The following is a 17,025-nucleotide window of genomic DNA, read 5'->3' on the forward strand; positions in this document are numbered from 1 at the left end:
CATGGAGAGACTGGGAGGATAGGATGCCATGCCACGCGCCCTCCGGTAAGATAAGGCCATGTAGAAATACATAGATTAGTAGTTATGGGTTAATAATTAAGACAGAGCTAGCAGGGCAGTGGTGGTGCATGCCTTTAATCCCAGCACTTGGGAGGCAGAGGCAGGTGGATCTCTGTGAGTCTGAGGTCAGTCTGGCCTACAGAGTGAGTGCCAGGATAGGCTCCAAAGCAATACAGAGAGACCCTGTCTCAAAAAACAAAAAGAAAAACAAAAAACAAACAAAGACAGAGCTAGCCAATAAGAAGTCTTAGCCATCGCCAACAGATTATAAATTGATATATGTCTCTGTGTATTTATTTGGGGCTGAAGTGGCTGTGGGACCTGGCTGGGAAGAGAATTACGGCAACAGCATCCCACCAAGGGGAGACAGCACTGTGTCTGTCACCAGACCCAAGTGCTAGACTCTGCTGACTGGACAGGGAAGCAGACCCTCCGCTCTCAGCCTCACTTGTGGGTACAAAGGGTGGGAGAGACTGTGTCTTTCTGTGCCGGCCCAGTCTTGGCTCTATGGACACTGGCCATCATCATATGGATATAAGTATTTGTCCTGCTTTGGGCTGCGAGCTTCCAAATAATGACACGGAGACTTTTTATTAGTTATGAAAGCTTGGACTTAGCTTAGGCTTGTTCCCAACTAGCTCTTAAAACTTAAATTAATTTGTATTAGTTAATTTTATATTTATATTATATCGTATTAATTTAATGTAATATGTAGTATATTTATACTAATAAAATGTTTATCTTAATCTATGTTTTGCCATGTGGCTTGTTACCTCTTCTCAGCACGGTATTTCTGTCTGACTTCGTTGAGCCTGGATGGCAAATCTCTTGCACCTCAGATTCCTTCCCAGAGTTCCTCTGTCTCTGGAAGTCCCACTTATGCTCTCCTGCTTGGCTATTGGTTGTTCAGCTCTTTTATTAAACCAATCGGAAGGTTCCTTGGGCAGGTGAAGAAGGACAGAGATGAATCTTCACACGGCGTATAAAAAGATTATCCCAATGAAGTATCAGTGCTGGTGGCCTTCAGCTACAAGGCATTTACCTGCTGGTAAGAAGGGCTGAGCTGCCCTGGGACCTCTGTCACACACACAGAGTTAATACTCGTGAGCTTTCGCCAGCAAGAGCAGGTGGTCAATTATTCCTTCCTTCCTTCTTCCTTCCTTCCTTCCTTCCTTCCTTCCTTCCTTCCTCTGGCAGCCATTCATAGAGTGTGACGGGACTTTAATTGCCAGTTTTATTGGGTGGAGAGAGTCATAGAGAATTAATAGAGCACACCCTTGTGTGTGTGTGTCTGAGACAGCATTCCAGAGACAATCAGGGCATGAGGGTTTTGACATAATGAGGGGTTTAATCCGTAGATGGAGCCCAAGTTGAGCATATTGGGAAGTGGCAGGGAATGTGGAGATGGGATCTGGTTGGAGGATGAGGGCCCCTGGGGTCATGCCTTTGAAGAAGGTGATGGTTAAATGGGAATAGTTCCCATGGGATCATATATTTGACTATTTGTTGGACAGTTAGTGGAACTTGTACCATGCATTTTTCCCTCCAGCCTGGTCCCTGAGCTGCATCAGTCCCAAATGAACATGCAGGACGCTACATTAATTATGAAGCTGTTGGTCGTTTGCTATGGTTTCTTAATGGCTAGCTTTGGTTTAATTATTAACCCATAATTACTAATATATATTTTTATAAGGTCTTATCTCACCGAGAATGCCTAGTTGTGCCCTCTCCTCCTGGGATCACATGGCGGCTCCCTACTCTTGACTACATTTCCCAGAATCCTCCTCGACTCCTAGTCCCACCTATCTTGCTTCCCTATTTGCTAACAGTGCTTTATTCATCAACCAATAAGACAACATGTACACAGAAGGACTTCCCCCATCAGGAACTATTTGGGAAGGATTAGGAGGTGTGGCCTCATTGGAGATGTGTCACTGGGGACAGGCTTTGAGGTTTCAAAAGCCCCTTCCATTCCCAGTTAGCGTGTTTTCTTTCTGTGTGTCTCTCTGTCACTGTCGCTGTCTCTGTCTGTCTCTGCCTGTGGCTGTTGTCTCCAGATGTCAGCTCTCCATTAGTGATCAGTGCCATGTCTGCCTGCTGCCATGCTCCATGCCATGGCGGTCAGGGACTCTAGCCCACTGGAACTGTACGCTTCCGATTAAATGTTTCATTTTTTTTAATTGCTTTGGTCATGGTATTTCTTCACAGAAATAAAAAAGCAACGAAGACGGAGGATATGTGTTTTCTGGCCCTCTCCTCTGACTTCTTGGTCTTGGTGAGGTAAGCCACTTTCCTCTACCCTGCTCTTGTCACCCTATTTCTGCCTCTGCTTGGGTCTGAAGTGACGGAATCTTCCAGTCGTAGAAGGAACCCTCCGAAACCCCAAGCCGATGCATACCTTTCCTCCTTTTGTGCCTTTTCTTTCAGATGTTTCTCACAGCCATAGAAAGCCGACTGCCACATGTGGCCCCCTTGAAAGATGGAGGTCATGTGGCCTGATGCGCTTTCTAGAACTTAGTGCCCCTGAAATCCACAACTTTGTGAGCGCGGATGTGACGCAATGAGTGGAAAATTCCACACCAGGAAAAGCTGCTTCGCGCACAAAATCATTAAAAATATGCACAAAATTATTTACTGGCTGTGTATTTAAAGTGTTATGAAACATAAGTTTCATATCAAAAATGACTTGTTTACCTAAGACATCTCATAAAATATGTAAATATTCTAAACTAAAATGGAAACTGAAACCCCTAGCACTTTCGATAAGGGTCATAAGGGTCGTGGTCACCTTGAGGACCAATCTCACGCCAACTGTCTCCCCTCATTTCCTGCCCCTCTCACTCTGATTCCTGATTTATAATAATGAAACTACCCCCTAAATAAGGTCGTTGAACACAGGCCTTTACCTCAGCTTCTGCTGTCTGGAGAACCTAGGCTAAGACACCTATAATCTGGACCCCTCTCTGAGGTCAGAGCAATCTGCTGTGCTTCCCTAGCTTGGTGGCCTGATAGTCAAGGTGTCAAGTCCTTGGAGCCAAGAGAGCCAGGGCTTGGACTAAGAAAGAAAACTAGAGAAGAGGGGTGTGAGCCAAGTGCAGAACCCATGGTCTTATCCCGTTTCCTGCAGCTACAATAATACTTCGGGGTCACCATCTCATCGTGAGCGACATTTGGCTCACAGCTCTGCAGAGAAGACCGGCTGGGGGCCTGACACAGGCATCTGGGGCGGCCTGCTGCTGTGCCACCCCTCGGCAGGTGGGATGGGAGCAAGGAGGAGGGGACAACCTCAGCGTCTCCATGGCGACATTGGTTCACTAATTGCTACTCGCTGGGCTCCACCTCCCAAAGTCACGCTGGGAACAGAGTTTGTAAGACACAAACTTCGGAGGGCATCTCCCCGTGGAGGAGGCCTGCGTCTACCTTGCAATAGGTGTTTGCTTCTGCACCCTTAAACTGTCACCCTTGAACTCACGGAGCAGACGCACGGATCAAACCCGGGCATCTTCCGTTTCAGCTAATCCTTGTTTCCACAAGTGGGATGGAGAGGCTGGGACAGCCGTGCGTGCAGCACAGTCAGCCCTTGACAGGTTAGAAATGCTCCTAGCTTTTCCCGTAAGAAAAATTGTCCCCGATTCGTTCCCGTGGTTTGGGGGGCTCCCACCTAACCCCCAAGTCGGGCTTGGGAAGTCTGGCACACAGCAAAGCAACCCAGGTCCCTGGTGCTGGCTGGCTGGCCAGGCTGGTGGTTTCACAGAGGGAGTCTCCTGAGCCTGGAGTGCCTGCTGGAAGGCCCCGCCCAGTGCTGGGAGGGCAGCAGCCTCCCGCCCCTCCCCCACCAGGGCCTCTGCCTATTCCTTTGCTGCTTCCTCCCCTCCTCTGGTTGTGCTCACCGTGCCTAGCCTTAACTCCCGGAAGGGAGGCCAAAGGTCAGAAGCTGATAGATAGTCTGCTATAAAAGTACTGACCTTAGCTCCGCTTAATAGTTTTTCTACTCCCAGTGTTCTATTTAAAAAAAAAAAAAAGCCGGGCGGTGGTGGCGCACGCCTTTAATCCCAGCACTTGGGAGGTAGAGGCAGGCAGATCTCTGTGAGTTCGAGACCAGCCTGGTCTACAAGAGCTAGTTCTAGGACAGCCTCCAAAGCCACAGAGAAACCCTGTCTCGAAAAAAAAAAAAAAACAAAAATAAATAAATAATAAATAAATAAGATCAAGGAAATTTCATGTGTAAATCCAGGTTTCTGGCTTCCATGGGAGAAGGAGAATCTCTGGCCGTGATGAATATTCTCTTGGCATCTGTCGGCTGAGGAGTGTTGCCTGCTGTGCATGGGGCACTTACTCATCCATGTGCGGTGTTGCGTAGGGCTTCATATCTGGCCTCTGCAGGTATTTTGGTGTAAGCATTAAGTGTGTTCCATTGGTTCACCAGCTCTAACTGAGCACCAAGGGACAGGCCTTATTCTAGACCCTGGAACACACGGAAGTTGCAACATGGACTGTGTAGTCTTGTATTTGGGTGGAGGGTGATACAATTCTGAACAATGGATTCATTTGCATTTAGCATTTCCAGGCTGCAATAACTGCTGTTAGACTAAACACCAGGTAGAGGACATTCAAAGCAGTTGGGCCCTGGTGGGGACAAGGGAGTTGTCATTTTTCGGGGGGTGTCCCTGAACGTCATAAGGCTGCTTGTAAGCAGGATACACTTCCCAAAGTCAGGGGGAGGGATTTTTGTCACCAAGCCACTCCTGGTAGGACCTTTGAGGGAAGGGAATGAGCCAAAAGACCACTTGGGACTTTCTGGGACAAACACCAAACATTCTTACTTGTCCTTACATATTTTTGAATTCCAGTAGAAGTTAAACACAGAGAGTTGTCGCGTCTGCTGCGCGGCCTGTGTCCGAGAACGTGCGGAGGGTGTCGGGGATTGACAACACAGAGACTCGTTCAACGATGTAAAGAAAACTTTAAGCAGGCCCCAAAAAGGTTCAAGAAAACTTCCTAAGAAAGGCTCCCACCAGAGAAGCTTCTGCTCTCTCCTCTACCCTGGCTGGTTCTGCTCTGACACCAGAAACTGATCTGGGCGTGGCAGAAGAGGCGGTTAGTCTCTGGACAAGGTCGAGCTCAGGGTGGTTTCTGCGGGCAGGCCTTTTCCAGGAACTTAATGCCCCCAGGCATTGTATTGTTTTTAGTAAACATTGTCTTACAGCTGCCTACTCCCAGGCAGAAGGGGAAGTGGGTCTCTGCTCAAGGTCTGGTGTTCCCACAGAGAGTATCTTACTAAGTTCTTAATTTTGTTACTGCAAAATGGATACAATTCCAATCTGGCACTCACGATTCCAAGAGGGTGAATCAACCCTCCTTTTCCCCCGTGTTTTGGGGAGCTGTCTTGTCTGTGTTAGTCAGAGGCGATACAGCCAGCTCTTCTAATTTCGTTCCCAGAGTGGATATGACTATTCTTTACGTTCCTTTTCTGGGGTATGATCTTAGCTAGTGCTCATCAGGCCCAAGCGTCTGACCACACACACACACACACACACACACACACACACACACACACACACACACACACACACACACACACACACACACACACACACACACACACACACACACCAAGATTTGGTAATTCACGTAAACACGATGCTGCCATGAGTTAACTTTTCTATTTTGAGAAGCATGTCAGCTCGAAATACCTCCACCTTGTCTCAGACGCATGCGTGCTGACTGAGTTGCCAAAATTGTCCCTTGAGTAAGTGGCAGCTTTAAAACCAACCAGCTGGGGACTCCAGAGCAGAAGGTCAGCGTAGGGAAGTAGAAGTTGGATTCTGAGGGCTCCAGCCGTCTGGCGGCGTTTCATAGTGGTGGGATTTTGAAGGCTCGGGGGACCCTTGATCTTGCCTGTTCCTTCTCCCTGTCTCCCACACTCCAAGATGAGCGTGCAGGCCTGCTCTAGGTGCGGGTATGGCGTTTACCCCGCTGAGAAGATCAGCTGTATAGATCAGGTCAGTAGAGATGGTCTGTGGTCTTTGGGAAGAACACGTAGCTGGAACATGTGTCTTCTCCCATAGGGAGTTTTATTGGATGATGAGGGAAGGACGCAGTCTGCCTTTCTTAGCTTCTGCTCATGCTTTCCTATATCTTCTGTGCTGCTTCAAGAAGAAAGCTGTTTCATTCCAACATATTCTACTCGTGTGTGTATAGCTCGTGCATTTTAGTTTTATTTTATCTGCAGTTCTCAACTTTTTACCCTAATGATTCCCAGCCCCTGAGCCTGGGGGGGAACAGCACTAACCGCCGAGTCTTTTCTGTGTCTCTCAGACATGGCACAAGGCGTGTTTCCACTGTGAAGTCTGCAAGATGATGCTTTCCGTTAATAACTTCGTGAGTCACCAGAAAAAGCCATACTGTCACGCGTAAGTGTCTGATACCCGGCCGCCACGGCTTGACTTCTGGTTTTCAACTGGGGTATCAGGTTCTAAGCTCCAGGCTGGACTCAAAGCACCCTGCCCCCCAAGGTGTCACTCATACCTAGTCTCGGAAGAGCCCTAATGTGGGACTTTAGGTGAAAGACCAGCTCCACCCGCTGTAACGGAGTGTCAAATTATAAAACCTGCAGAGCAGTGTAACTGCTGAAGATATGCCTAGATGGAGCTTAAAAAGTTCCTCTTAAATGATGTCCAGATCCATGACCGTCCTGGGTGGAAACTCATCCCCATGCCACGTGTGTTGAATTTACTTGGTGTGAGTTTCTGAGGGGCAAGGTTTAGTGGGAAGTCAAGAGCTGAATTCTTGAGTTTTGTGCTCATCTGTCGTAAAAGAGGCCAGTGTTCTAAGATGTCACTTTCCCCCTTGGATCAAGCACTTTTCTAATTTTGATTTGCATTACATTTGCAGCCATAACCCTAAGAACAACACTTTCACTAGTGTCTACCACACACCTCTGAACCTAACCCTGAAGAAGCCTGTGGCAGCCATGGGTGGGGTAAGTCACTGGGCTTGGCCTTTTGAAACAGCTGTTAGGGAATCCCTGGGCTCAGACCCCTGCTGAGTTTTAGGCATTTCTGTCTAGGTACAGTCCAGTTCACCTCCTCCCCATGCACACGCAGAGTGCTTGTTAGTGACTGAGGCTGCTCTTGTCCAACCGCAAAGTTAGAGGCCAGGACACAGGTCCTTGGTTCTAACATAATCTTTGTGTGTGGCCACACAGGACACAGTGATATCATTTTATGTAATAATAGGCCTTGCATACAGTTAATACATAGGAAAAAATTTACATAATTGAAAAAAGGTTACGAAGAGTCCCTTTTCTCCCTCTGCAGCATCTTGGAGTAGAAAACCAAAGCCCTCCAACTCCAGAACTCCCTGGAGCTGAATAGTGGCTTACAATTGTCTATAAACTCATCCCCTGCCCTGTGGAGAATAGCTCAGAGATATTTTGAGAAATGAAGTTTGCTTTGGGAGGTGGGTGAGAGGGCTAGGCAGACGAGGGTGCTGTGTGCATACGTCCAACAGCGAGCATCTGTCACCCATCCAGCTGCTGGAGCCATCGCATCTATTAATATGATGAATCACGGGCCCTCCCTCGCCAGGCCCATGAGACACTGCTGCTTCTAAACTTAGGAATTACCCAGCAGGTGGAGGACTCTCTAGTAATCTCTCCGCCCGAGAGTCCCTTCCTGGTATCGCCCGCTGGCACCGGCTCTGGCACTCACTGGACTGAGCTTGGGAAACTATGTTAACACTGCTGCCCTTGCATTTGGCACTGCAGTCCTTGTTTGCAGACCTCCCGAAGTGCTCCCCAGTCGCTCCCTGAGTGCTCCCCAAGTGCTCTGCATTGAGTTTGTGTTTAGCAGGCGTGTGTGGCACTGACTGGAAAGTTGCTTACTGTCTATACACAGCACAACCCAGGGGAGCAGGTACTATTCTTATCCTGCTCTCCTGGAGAGGAACCGGAGGCTCAGAGACATTATGCAACCTGCACAATTCCATCCAGATCTCTGTGTACCAATCTGGACCTGTCTGGCCAGGGAGTCTGTATTATTGGCCCGCGTGTGCACATACTGAGAAGGTGGCAAACGGCAAAAGCCAGAAAAACCCGAAAACGTCATGCATCCAGATGTCTCTGCCGTAATGCCGTTGGCATGTGTCACACTCTGTACAAAGAGACCTACGTTGCCTGCCATTTCCTAGCTTCCCTCAAGCCTCAGCCGGCAAGGCTACCTTACAGTTACACAACGAGGCATGCAGGGTTTACCTTTCCCTGGGTAGCAGTGACCCTTCCTTTTAACTGTGAGTGACAGACCTAATCTGGAAGGATGCTGGGGTAATCTATCATTCCCTTTCAGACCATAGGCAGGAGTGCTAGCTTCCCAGAATGCCTGAGTGTGTCTGTCTGCGTCTGTATGACCATGTGACAATGTGTACAATTCATATTTGCACATGGACAGTGTGTATGGGTGCTGGCAAGTGTGACTAGGCATGCATGCGCTTACAGACACAAGGTATATGCACGGCTGTATAGATATGCACGCATTCATGTGTGTTGTGTGTTTGTGGTATGTATGTATAGATACACATGTGTATATACATATGTGGTGTGCACGTATGTGCATGTAGATCTGTCTGTGTGGGTATGCAAGCCTATTCCTGTGTATACTGGAGTATTGCAGCATGCATTTTTGTTCATGGATGTACATGTGTATGCACACGGGCAGTTGTATATGGTGTGTACTTGTGTATAGTGTGCGTGTATATATAAACAATTCATTACTGGGACCCGTTCTCCTATTTTTCCACTAGGAAAAATTGAAATGAGGAGTCAGGTCCTTCTAGGCCTCAAATCTTTGAGCTACCCTAGGGCATGTGATGAATGAATTTTTCAACACTACCCTTCTACCTCTCTGAGAGACACGGCCAATTCAAAAAGAGATAAATGCATTGCTTATGTGCTGAAATTCTCAAAAGGAAGGCAACCTGTGCTCCAGGGATGGTGGTGACGGGGAATTCTGGCAAAGACTCCAAGCTGGCATTTGTCACAGGCCTGTGAGTCTGTGCTTCACAAATGTCACCCTAAAGCATAAGCATTTATTAAGATAGAACCTCCCGTTTTCTCAGAGTGGAGGGGATTTCTGGAAATGCTGCCTCGCGGCTCGCTTCTGCACAGAACGGCTTTACTCGGCATCGTCAGAGGCGTCTGCAGCCTTTAGCTGCCCCCCCCGGCCACTTATTCCCCGGGGTGGTTGTGACTCTCACTCAGGGCTTACAGAGTTGGGCAAGGGCAGCTTCCTGAAAGTGGTCTCTCGGTTTGGCCACATGTTGCTTATTCCGTAAGTCATGGCTTTCTAGCAGGGTGGTTTTACCCATGGAGGACAACATTTGCTGACTGGGGACATCTGTTGCTGTCACAACTGGGAGGGAGGCATGATTGTATCTGGTGGGTGAGAACTAGGCAGCTGTGAAATGTCCTGCCATGCTCAAGGAGTCCCTCAAGACACAGGCTAAGCTGGGCCTGTGTTTCAGAAACCCTGCCTTGAGGCTCTGTTCTGCTCACCACAGTCTCTCCGAGCCGAAAGAGGGTGTGTGCAAAACTGTCCCAGCCTTGCATCGATAGCTACCTGTAGGTCTGCACCAGACACTAGTCAGCACCAGACCTGGGAATTCAAAGACAGAAGAAAGTGCCCTTGACAGGAAACTGGAATCCTAGGTTTAATTTTTTTCTCTGTCCTTGTTTCTCCATTGTCTGTAAAACTAAGGATTTAAACTTCGGCTTGTAAAAACTGACATTTAGGGGCCCCATCTCTGATCCAACAAATTGTGATGTCTTGGCTTTGGGCCTAAGAACTTGTCCTTTCTCTCGTATGGTGGGTGGGTCTTTCCACAGTTCTCCTTGAGAACCTTTGCTTCTCCCCAAATTGACCTGAATGTGGACATGACATCAGCACACTGTGTCTTTGCCATCGCAGTCTGGATCAAGGGCGATTTACAGATACTGCCGACTACCTGTGACATTGATGTGCAAATGCGAAGGCCCCAGGACAGCAGAGACATTCTGAGGCCCACAACAGAAGATCTTAGTTTACCAGTTCTCAAGATTTACTACAAAAGTAATTAACACCTCAGTCATTTAGTGGACAGACACAAAGACAGACCAGTGGATGAGAAACACAGCGTCTGGCAATGAGTTGCCCATGTGTGACCACTTTAGTTCCAAAAACCCCCCAGTGCAGTTCAATGCGGAAAGACTGCTGTTGCGGTCACACGCAGGAGAGAATGGTGTTTGTATAGGCGATTACAGCTAAATGGCGGGAGAGTGGCCTAGATAGTTTTGTGGGGAGGGGGAATTAACTTGACTCGTATCCTAACGCTACACACACACCCACACCCACCCACCCACCCACCCACCGACACACACACACACACACAAGCAACTGGGAGGGCATTACCAGTCAAAGCAGGAAAGGAATAAACTTACATGGAATTACACAAGGCAGAGAGTCTCCATGACCAGAGAGCCAGTGTTTTATCTAGCCCAGTGGGGAGTGAGTGAAGGATTAACGAGACAGAAAGCTAAGTTGAAAGACTTTCCCTGGGCTAGGTTTGTGGAGAATTTAGCTTTAAAAAAATTACATATTCACTTGTTCTAGTGTGTGTGTGTGTGTGTGTGTGTGTGTGTGTGTGTGTGTGTGAGAGAGAGAGAGAGAGAGAGAGAGAGAGAGAGAGAGAGAGAGAGAGAGAGAGCGAGAGCATATGTGTGTCTGGGTGTGCTCGAGGAGCTTAGAAGGCCACTCGTGGGAGTCAATTCTCTTCTTCCACGATGTGAGTGTTGGGGGTTGGGCTCAGGTCGTCAGACTTGGTGGCAAGTGCCTTCACTAGCCGGGCCACCTCTAGCTTTTTTAATTGCACCACTCGATAGAGCTTTACACACAGCAGGAATTTGATCCGTGTCACCTGGTTGGTGGCACAAATGAGGCCTCAGTGGGACCGATAACTGGGTGAGCTTTGCAATCCCTGCTAAGATGCCCTCTAGCGGAGGCTTGGGAGAACTGACCAAATTTAGTGGGACCGATAACTCGGTGAGCTTTGTAATACCGCTAATACGCCTCCTAGTGGAGGCTTGGGAGAACTGCCCCGATTTAGCTGCGCGTTGCTCGTTTTCTTACCCTTCTCTGACGGGAATGCTACTGACCATGCTGGTTTGCACACTGTACAGATCACCGGCCAAGAAGATGGCGAGCAGTTTAAATCTGTTTTCCGCTGGGACATGAAGTCCAAGGAGGGAGCAGGCGCACCCAGCAGGCAACCCCTGCCGAGTGAGGTGAGTTACAGGGAGAGGGAAGGATGCAGACTTCGCAAAAGGAGATCACCACTATTTTATCGCTTCTCAGGAAACCACTGGCATGGCTTCCCCTCTTCCATGTTTCTTGTCCCCAGTCCGGTGTGCCAATCAGTGACACAGTTTCTTGAATGTCCCTGGCCTGTCTTCTTATGGCCTGTCTATTGATGACCTGCTCCTTAAATATCCCTAGGCTGTTTATTTCTGAGCATTTTCTCAATGTAAAGGAATCTAACGTGCATAGAGCTAACCCTTTAACTACCACCTCCAACCCCAGCCCACTCAGTTCCAGAGGCCACCTGACTAATCTTGCAGCTATCCTTCTAGAATTTACTGTGTACTTCTGTCTGTCTGATATGTCTGTTTGTAACCATGCCCGATCTGTGTCTATCAATCAGCTACCTGTCTCTCAATGTCCTGTCCATCTCTAACTTCTAGTACTCACATCTGGGCACACCTACTCCCTTCCCGAAGGTCCTGAGCTCAGATACTTAGCCACTCCTTTTTTAAAAAAATTAATTTTTAGTTTTGAATTATTATTATTATTATTTTGCACACACATACATAATGAATTTCAGTCACTATTAGGCACCTGTTACCTCATCCACTGAAAGCCCTCTCAAGTCACCCTCCTAACTTTCATGATTGTGTGTGTGTGTGTGAGAGAGAGAGAGAGAGAGAGAGAGAGAGAGACAGACAGACAGACAGACTGACTGATTCACAGAGTTCAATTGAGATTACTGACATGAGCGTGGGTGGGAGGTTGTTTACTGGAATGTGGATTACTTACCAGTAGTTACCCAACAACCATCAATGGCCAATAGTCCCTCAGGGAAGGATGTGACGTCATGGGTTCCTCCCATCTGTGGTGTGATGTTGCTGGGACCAGTGTTGTGCAGATAATATCTGTAGTGAGTCCTGAGTGCTAGGTCGGAGAGATGTCCCCCCACCCCCAGACAGGGTTTCTCTGTGTAGCCCTGGCTGTCCTGCAACTTATTCTGTAAACCATACTGTGTCTGCTTCCTAAACTCTGGGATTAAAGGTGTGCACCACCACACCAAGCTGCAAGAGACTTTTGTTTGTTTGTTTTATGGTGGCCCATTTCCTCATCCTTCAGCTCTTACATTCTTTCTTCCCCTTTTCCTGTGATTTTTCCTTGACCCTTGGAGGGGGTGATACAGATGCATTTAGGGCTATGAATCAACTGTCATCTGTTCTTGGAGCTTGGACCAGTTATGAGTCTGTGCCTTAACCGCTGCGTGTCTGGTGAAGGTTGAGGGCATCACTAATCTGTGGGTATGAACATCAGTCTTCGGAAGAGTAGCAGGATGCCCCTAGTGCCAGTGACGTCTCTGGCCCTGGTATGTTGACCAGGTCACAGTGCCGGATCCGTGTGTGTCATAAGTTCCCTCCTGTGGAGCAAGAGCCTCAAATCAAATCAGAAAGCAATTTTTATCACCTATAAAGTAAACTTAAAAAAAAAAACGTGTTAACCCACAGGGCTATTGTGAAGATTAAAGAACAGGTGAATGCAAAGATGTTAGAACATGGGCTATTATTATTTTTATTGATAATTATACACCAATGTATTCTTTCCATGAACCAATGTGCATTATTTTTGGGCTGTCTTCATTTTCTTCCCATCCCACAGACTCTTGAGAGCTATTTGTATATCAGCGTTCTTTTCGGCAGTGTGGATGTGTGTTGAGACCAAATGTAGGGTGTCACCTTATTGGTGGGCAGGGCTCTTACAAATGATAAAGTTGCAGCAGTTACTCTTCCTTTGGATACAGCAGGTGTTTCCCTAGGACAGACAATGAAAAATGAGGTCGTGATGTCCCAGCGCACTTCATTTTCAATTGCTCTCTCATACAGGTCACCTCAAAACGCTTTATTTTCCCTATGGTATGTGTAGCGCGCACGTGCTTTCTAGTTGCTATTTATTTCCTTTGTTTTACTCCTGAAGCTTTATAGCAAAATATTTTAAAAGAAAAAACTCTCTCTTTTTTTGTCTTTTTCCTTTGCTTTTCCCATTGGCAATCTTCAGATACAAACCAAGTAGTCTGTTTTTGAAGTTTTTCTGGGCAAAGCTGACTTACCTCAGACCTGCCTATGGGGACTTCTCCCTGCCTAGCCTTAGCCCATGGAGGAGCAAAGAAATGCTTTATTGTATTTGGAAGGTTTCTGTAACACAGAAGATCTCAGGGAATTAGGTTATTCAAGATGTTAGGTCATTTTCTAGCCTTGAAAAACATGAGCACTTTGGTTGGCTGAGACCCTACATGCAGGAGCAACTTGCCTTTAGAGAACAGATTATCTTCACAGTGAAGGATTGCGGGGGGATGTGGGGTGGGCTGGGGAGCGTGGGGGGGCTGGGGGAGCGTGGGGTGGGCTGGGGGAGCGTGGGGAGGGCTGGGGGAGTGTGGGGTGGGCTGGGGAGTGTAGGTATGCTGTGGGGTATATTGTGGGAGTATGTGTGGGCTGGGGGTGTGGGGTGGGTTGGGGGTGTGGGGTGGACTGAGGGAATGTGGGGTAGGCTAGAAGGCATGTGGGGTGGGCTTGGGGTGTGGTGTAGGCTGGGGGAGTGTGGGGTGGGCTGAGGGGAGTGTGGATGGAGCTGGGGGAGTGTGGGGTGGGCTGGTGTGTGTGTGTGTGTGTGTTGGACACTCAAGCATGCAGGGAATGCATCTAGATGCATGTTCCTGCTTTCTTTATAGAGAGACTATTGGCCGGGGTATGGAGAAGGGGGCACTTGGTGTCCAGGAGCTCTGCCGGACCCTGAGATCGTGAGGATGGTGGAAGCTCAGTCTGTGAGTGAGGTAAGGACTCATGAGCCACTTACAATCAGTAGATATCAATCCCTTACATTTTCCTTTATTTTTGAGATTGTGGTAGGCAGAACGCCTGCCACTTGTCACCGTGGCAAAAAAAAAAACAAAACAAAACAACAAAAACAAAACAAAAACAAAAAAATACCTGACGGAAACAAATGGGGGTGTTTGATTCTGTCTCATGGATGCAGGGGCCTCGGTCAATCATGGCAGTGACTCGTTCACTGTGTCTATTAGGAGGCAGAGAAGTCAGTCTAGAACCTGAAGTAGATATGACCTTCAAAGGCGGGTCCCTAGTGACCTTCTTTTGACAGCCATACTCCATCTCTAAAAGTGCCATGCCACCCTCAAAACAGAGCCACACGCTAAGCCAGAGAAAGTGCTCAAGACAAAAAAAAATAGCTAGGAAGGGGAAGCGGGTAGGAACCACAATGTCTCTCTCCCCAAGATTCCCAAGTCCCACTCTGCGGACCCCGTTACTTGCACATCAAAGACACTGTACAGGTGTGATTAAGTGAAGGGTCTGGCGGTGACAGGAAGAACCTGGATTCTGAGGGTTGTCTACAAGGTTCTCTCTAGCCAGTAGGCAGGGAGGTCAGAGTCAGAGAAAAGTCACTGTAGTGACAGAAGCAGAGATCAAAGCCATGTCAGGTCAAGAGGTGAGGAACACCAGGGCCTCTGGAAGATAGAAAGGAACAAGACAAATTCTCCTCTTGCTCCAGGAGGAGCCAGTTCTGATGGCTTACACTAGACTGCTCGCCCCCAGGACGGTGAGGGAGAGCTTAGACAGTGCTGGACTGTAGAGAGGAGAAACCCTCACTGCAGAAAGAACCCTTGCCCCTTCTCTACAGCTCTGTACAGAGCTCCCCGTTGAAGGCCCTACTTGGGAAACTACTGCTAGTTTTTGTAACTTGTTCCTTTGGAAAACAGAAAGCAAGAGAAACCTAAGTGCCGACGTCATGTTTCTCATTAGAAAAGTTAATCCCCCAGTTGCTCAGTTAGGAGGAAAAATGAGCAGTCTCCCTTCCTGTGCTGCAGAACTCTCCCTGGAGATAGGTTCCAGCCAAGTCTCTAGTATTGATGGCTGTGTTACGATACAAGGGCACCTGAGAGAAACATGCCAGGCTCCCCATAATATCATGTAAACAGTGGAGGTGACCCCCTTTGACTTGGGGACGGTGGGTCCTCAGTCTTGATGGTATTACTCAAGGACCATGCCCAAATTTACCCCAGCGATTGACGTGTTTCCCATGAATGGAACGAGTCCAGCGTCCCTGACGTGGCTGCAGTTTTATGAGTTCTCATGCAGGACAGGTGGTTGTCATGCCTCTGTGGTTCTTCAGCAGGGCTACAGAGAAGACTATGAGCAGCCACAAGGAAAGGGGAGCTTCCCAGCCATGATCACACCTGCCTACCAAAGGGCCAAGACAGCCAACCAGCTGGCCAGCCAGGTGAGAGCGCCGGGTTCATTTGCAGCCTTGGCGATGCTGCCTTTTGACACGAGCGCAGCCAGCCCTGCCATCCAGGAGAGCCGGAAGAATATTGTAGAGGCTTGTGGGAAACCACATTTTCCTTACACTGTGTCTTCTGAGCCTTGATTGAGCCACACTTACAAAGTGTGGAAAGGGGAAGATGCAGAGACCATAGGACTCACCCGAAGACTCAAGTCAACCTTTCTCCAGGTTGCTGGCTTTTCTTAAAGCGGTCGCCGATCTGCCTGGAGACTGTCTTAGCTTGTAGGTTAAGGGCTCGGGCTTTAGAGACAGAAAATTAGGATTGGAATCCTGGTTCTCCCAAACATTTGTTGTGTAGCTCTGGTCCAATTACTCAGCTTCTCTGTCTCTCAGTTTCTCGTTTGTGGTAAATAACCATCCCATTGGATGCGATTGTTAAAAGGGTCACATGAGTTGATAGTTGGTGACACCAAGAAGAGCCTGGTACTCCGTAAGCTGGCACACCAGCAAAAATAACGTTCGTGAGCACAGACTTGGTTGGTTTCGAGCATGCCCGAAGGTTTAGCTTTTGGAGAGCTGTAAGGCAGAGTCCTCGAAGAGGCTTGAGGTAGGCGTGTCACGGCTTTGACTGGCTTTTCCTTATCAGGTTCAGTACAAGAGAGGCCACGATGAGCGAGTGTCCACATTCACCCCGGTGGCAGACACTCCTGAGCTGCTCCGTGCCAAAGCTGGGGGACAGCTTCAAAGTGACGTAAGAAATGGTGTGGGAGGGCTGGGGAAGTGGGTCAGTGGACACACACAAGCATTAGGACCAGAGTTCAGATCCCCACAACCCTTACAAAATCCAGACAAGTGTGCCGCCCTGCCTGCAACCCCAGAGCTCGGAAGGCAGAGGCCGGGGCTCCGGGCACAAGCTGGCTAGCTAGACTAGCTAGAGTTAGAGAGCTTCACGTTGAGTGAGAGACCCTGCCCCAATACAGACATGGAGGAAGACACTAACCATCAGCTACAGGCCTCTCTGTGTGGGCAGTCACATGTGCAGAGGACCCTGCAGGCATGTGTGTACCCACCCTCGTGTGAACACACATATACACATAGACGTGTACCACACACACAGACACGTGAACAGTGATTCAGTCTAAGGCATGCTGGTCCTTCCTTAAGATCCCTCATATTTTTTATCATCTGGAGGAGAGGGAAGGAAGAGCTTTCTGAGGTCACCTGCCACAAGTCAGCCCCCACGGGCCTTGCAAAAACTCCTTCAACAGACGGCACTGGATCATCCTTGTAACCCAGTCAGGCCTCTCAGACGCATGTGAGAGAAACCTGAGGGGCTGATTTCTGAGGT

At 48.4% G+C, this 17,025-nt stretch overlaps 1 protein-coding gene and 1 long non-coding RNA gene across 8 annotated transcripts in view; both read left to right on the top strand.

The window, feature by feature from the left end:
• Positions 1 to 849: 849 nt before the first annotated feature.
• LOC121134241 lies at positions 850 to 2,663 on the top strand. The gene is made up of 3 exons (XR_005871302.1): positions 850 to 1,108; positions 2,269 to 2,340; positions 2,488 to 2,663. It is a non-coding gene; the product is annotated as an uncharacterized LOC121134241 (long non-coding RNA).
• Positions 2,664 to 5,841: 3,178 nt separating this feature from the next.
• Positions 5,842 to 17,025, top strand: part of LOC101825350 (nebulin related anchoring protein) — a 76,636-nt gene continuing 65,452 nt past the window's right edge. For 4 of the 7 annotated variants that reach the window (XM_040742418.1, XM_040742444.1, XM_040742437.1 and 1 more), the window contains exons 1-7: positions 5,843 to 6,062; positions 6,379 to 6,473; positions 6,955 to 7,042; positions 11,270 to 11,374; positions 14,110 to 14,211; positions 15,567 to 15,674; positions 16,324 to 16,428. In XM_040742418.1, coding sequence (XP_040598352.1) covers positions 5,991 to 6,062; positions 6,379 to 6,473; positions 6,955 to 7,042; positions 11,270 to 11,374; positions 14,110 to 14,211; positions 15,567 to 15,674; positions 16,324 to 16,428 — 675 coding nt within the window. In that variant the 5' untranslated portion in view covers positions 5,843 to 5,990. Of the gene's footprint in view, positions 6,063 to 6,378; positions 6,474 to 6,954; positions 7,043 to 11,269; positions 11,375 to 14,109; positions 14,212 to 15,566; positions 15,675 to 16,323; positions 16,429 to 17,025 lie in introns of all 7 variants that reach the window. The other 3 variants (XM_040742427.1, XM_040742450.1, XM_040742455.1) reach the window with 2 other exon arrangements.

The sequence above is a fragment of the Mesocricetus auratus genome, unplaced genomic scaffold, assembly GCF_017639785.1.
Source record: "Mesocricetus auratus isolate SY011 unplaced genomic scaffold, BCM_Maur_2.0 Super-Scaffold_4256, whole genome shotgun sequence".
Classification (NCBI taxonomy): Eukaryota; Metazoa; Chordata; class Mammalia; order Rodentia; family Cricetidae; genus Mesocricetus; species Mesocricetus auratus.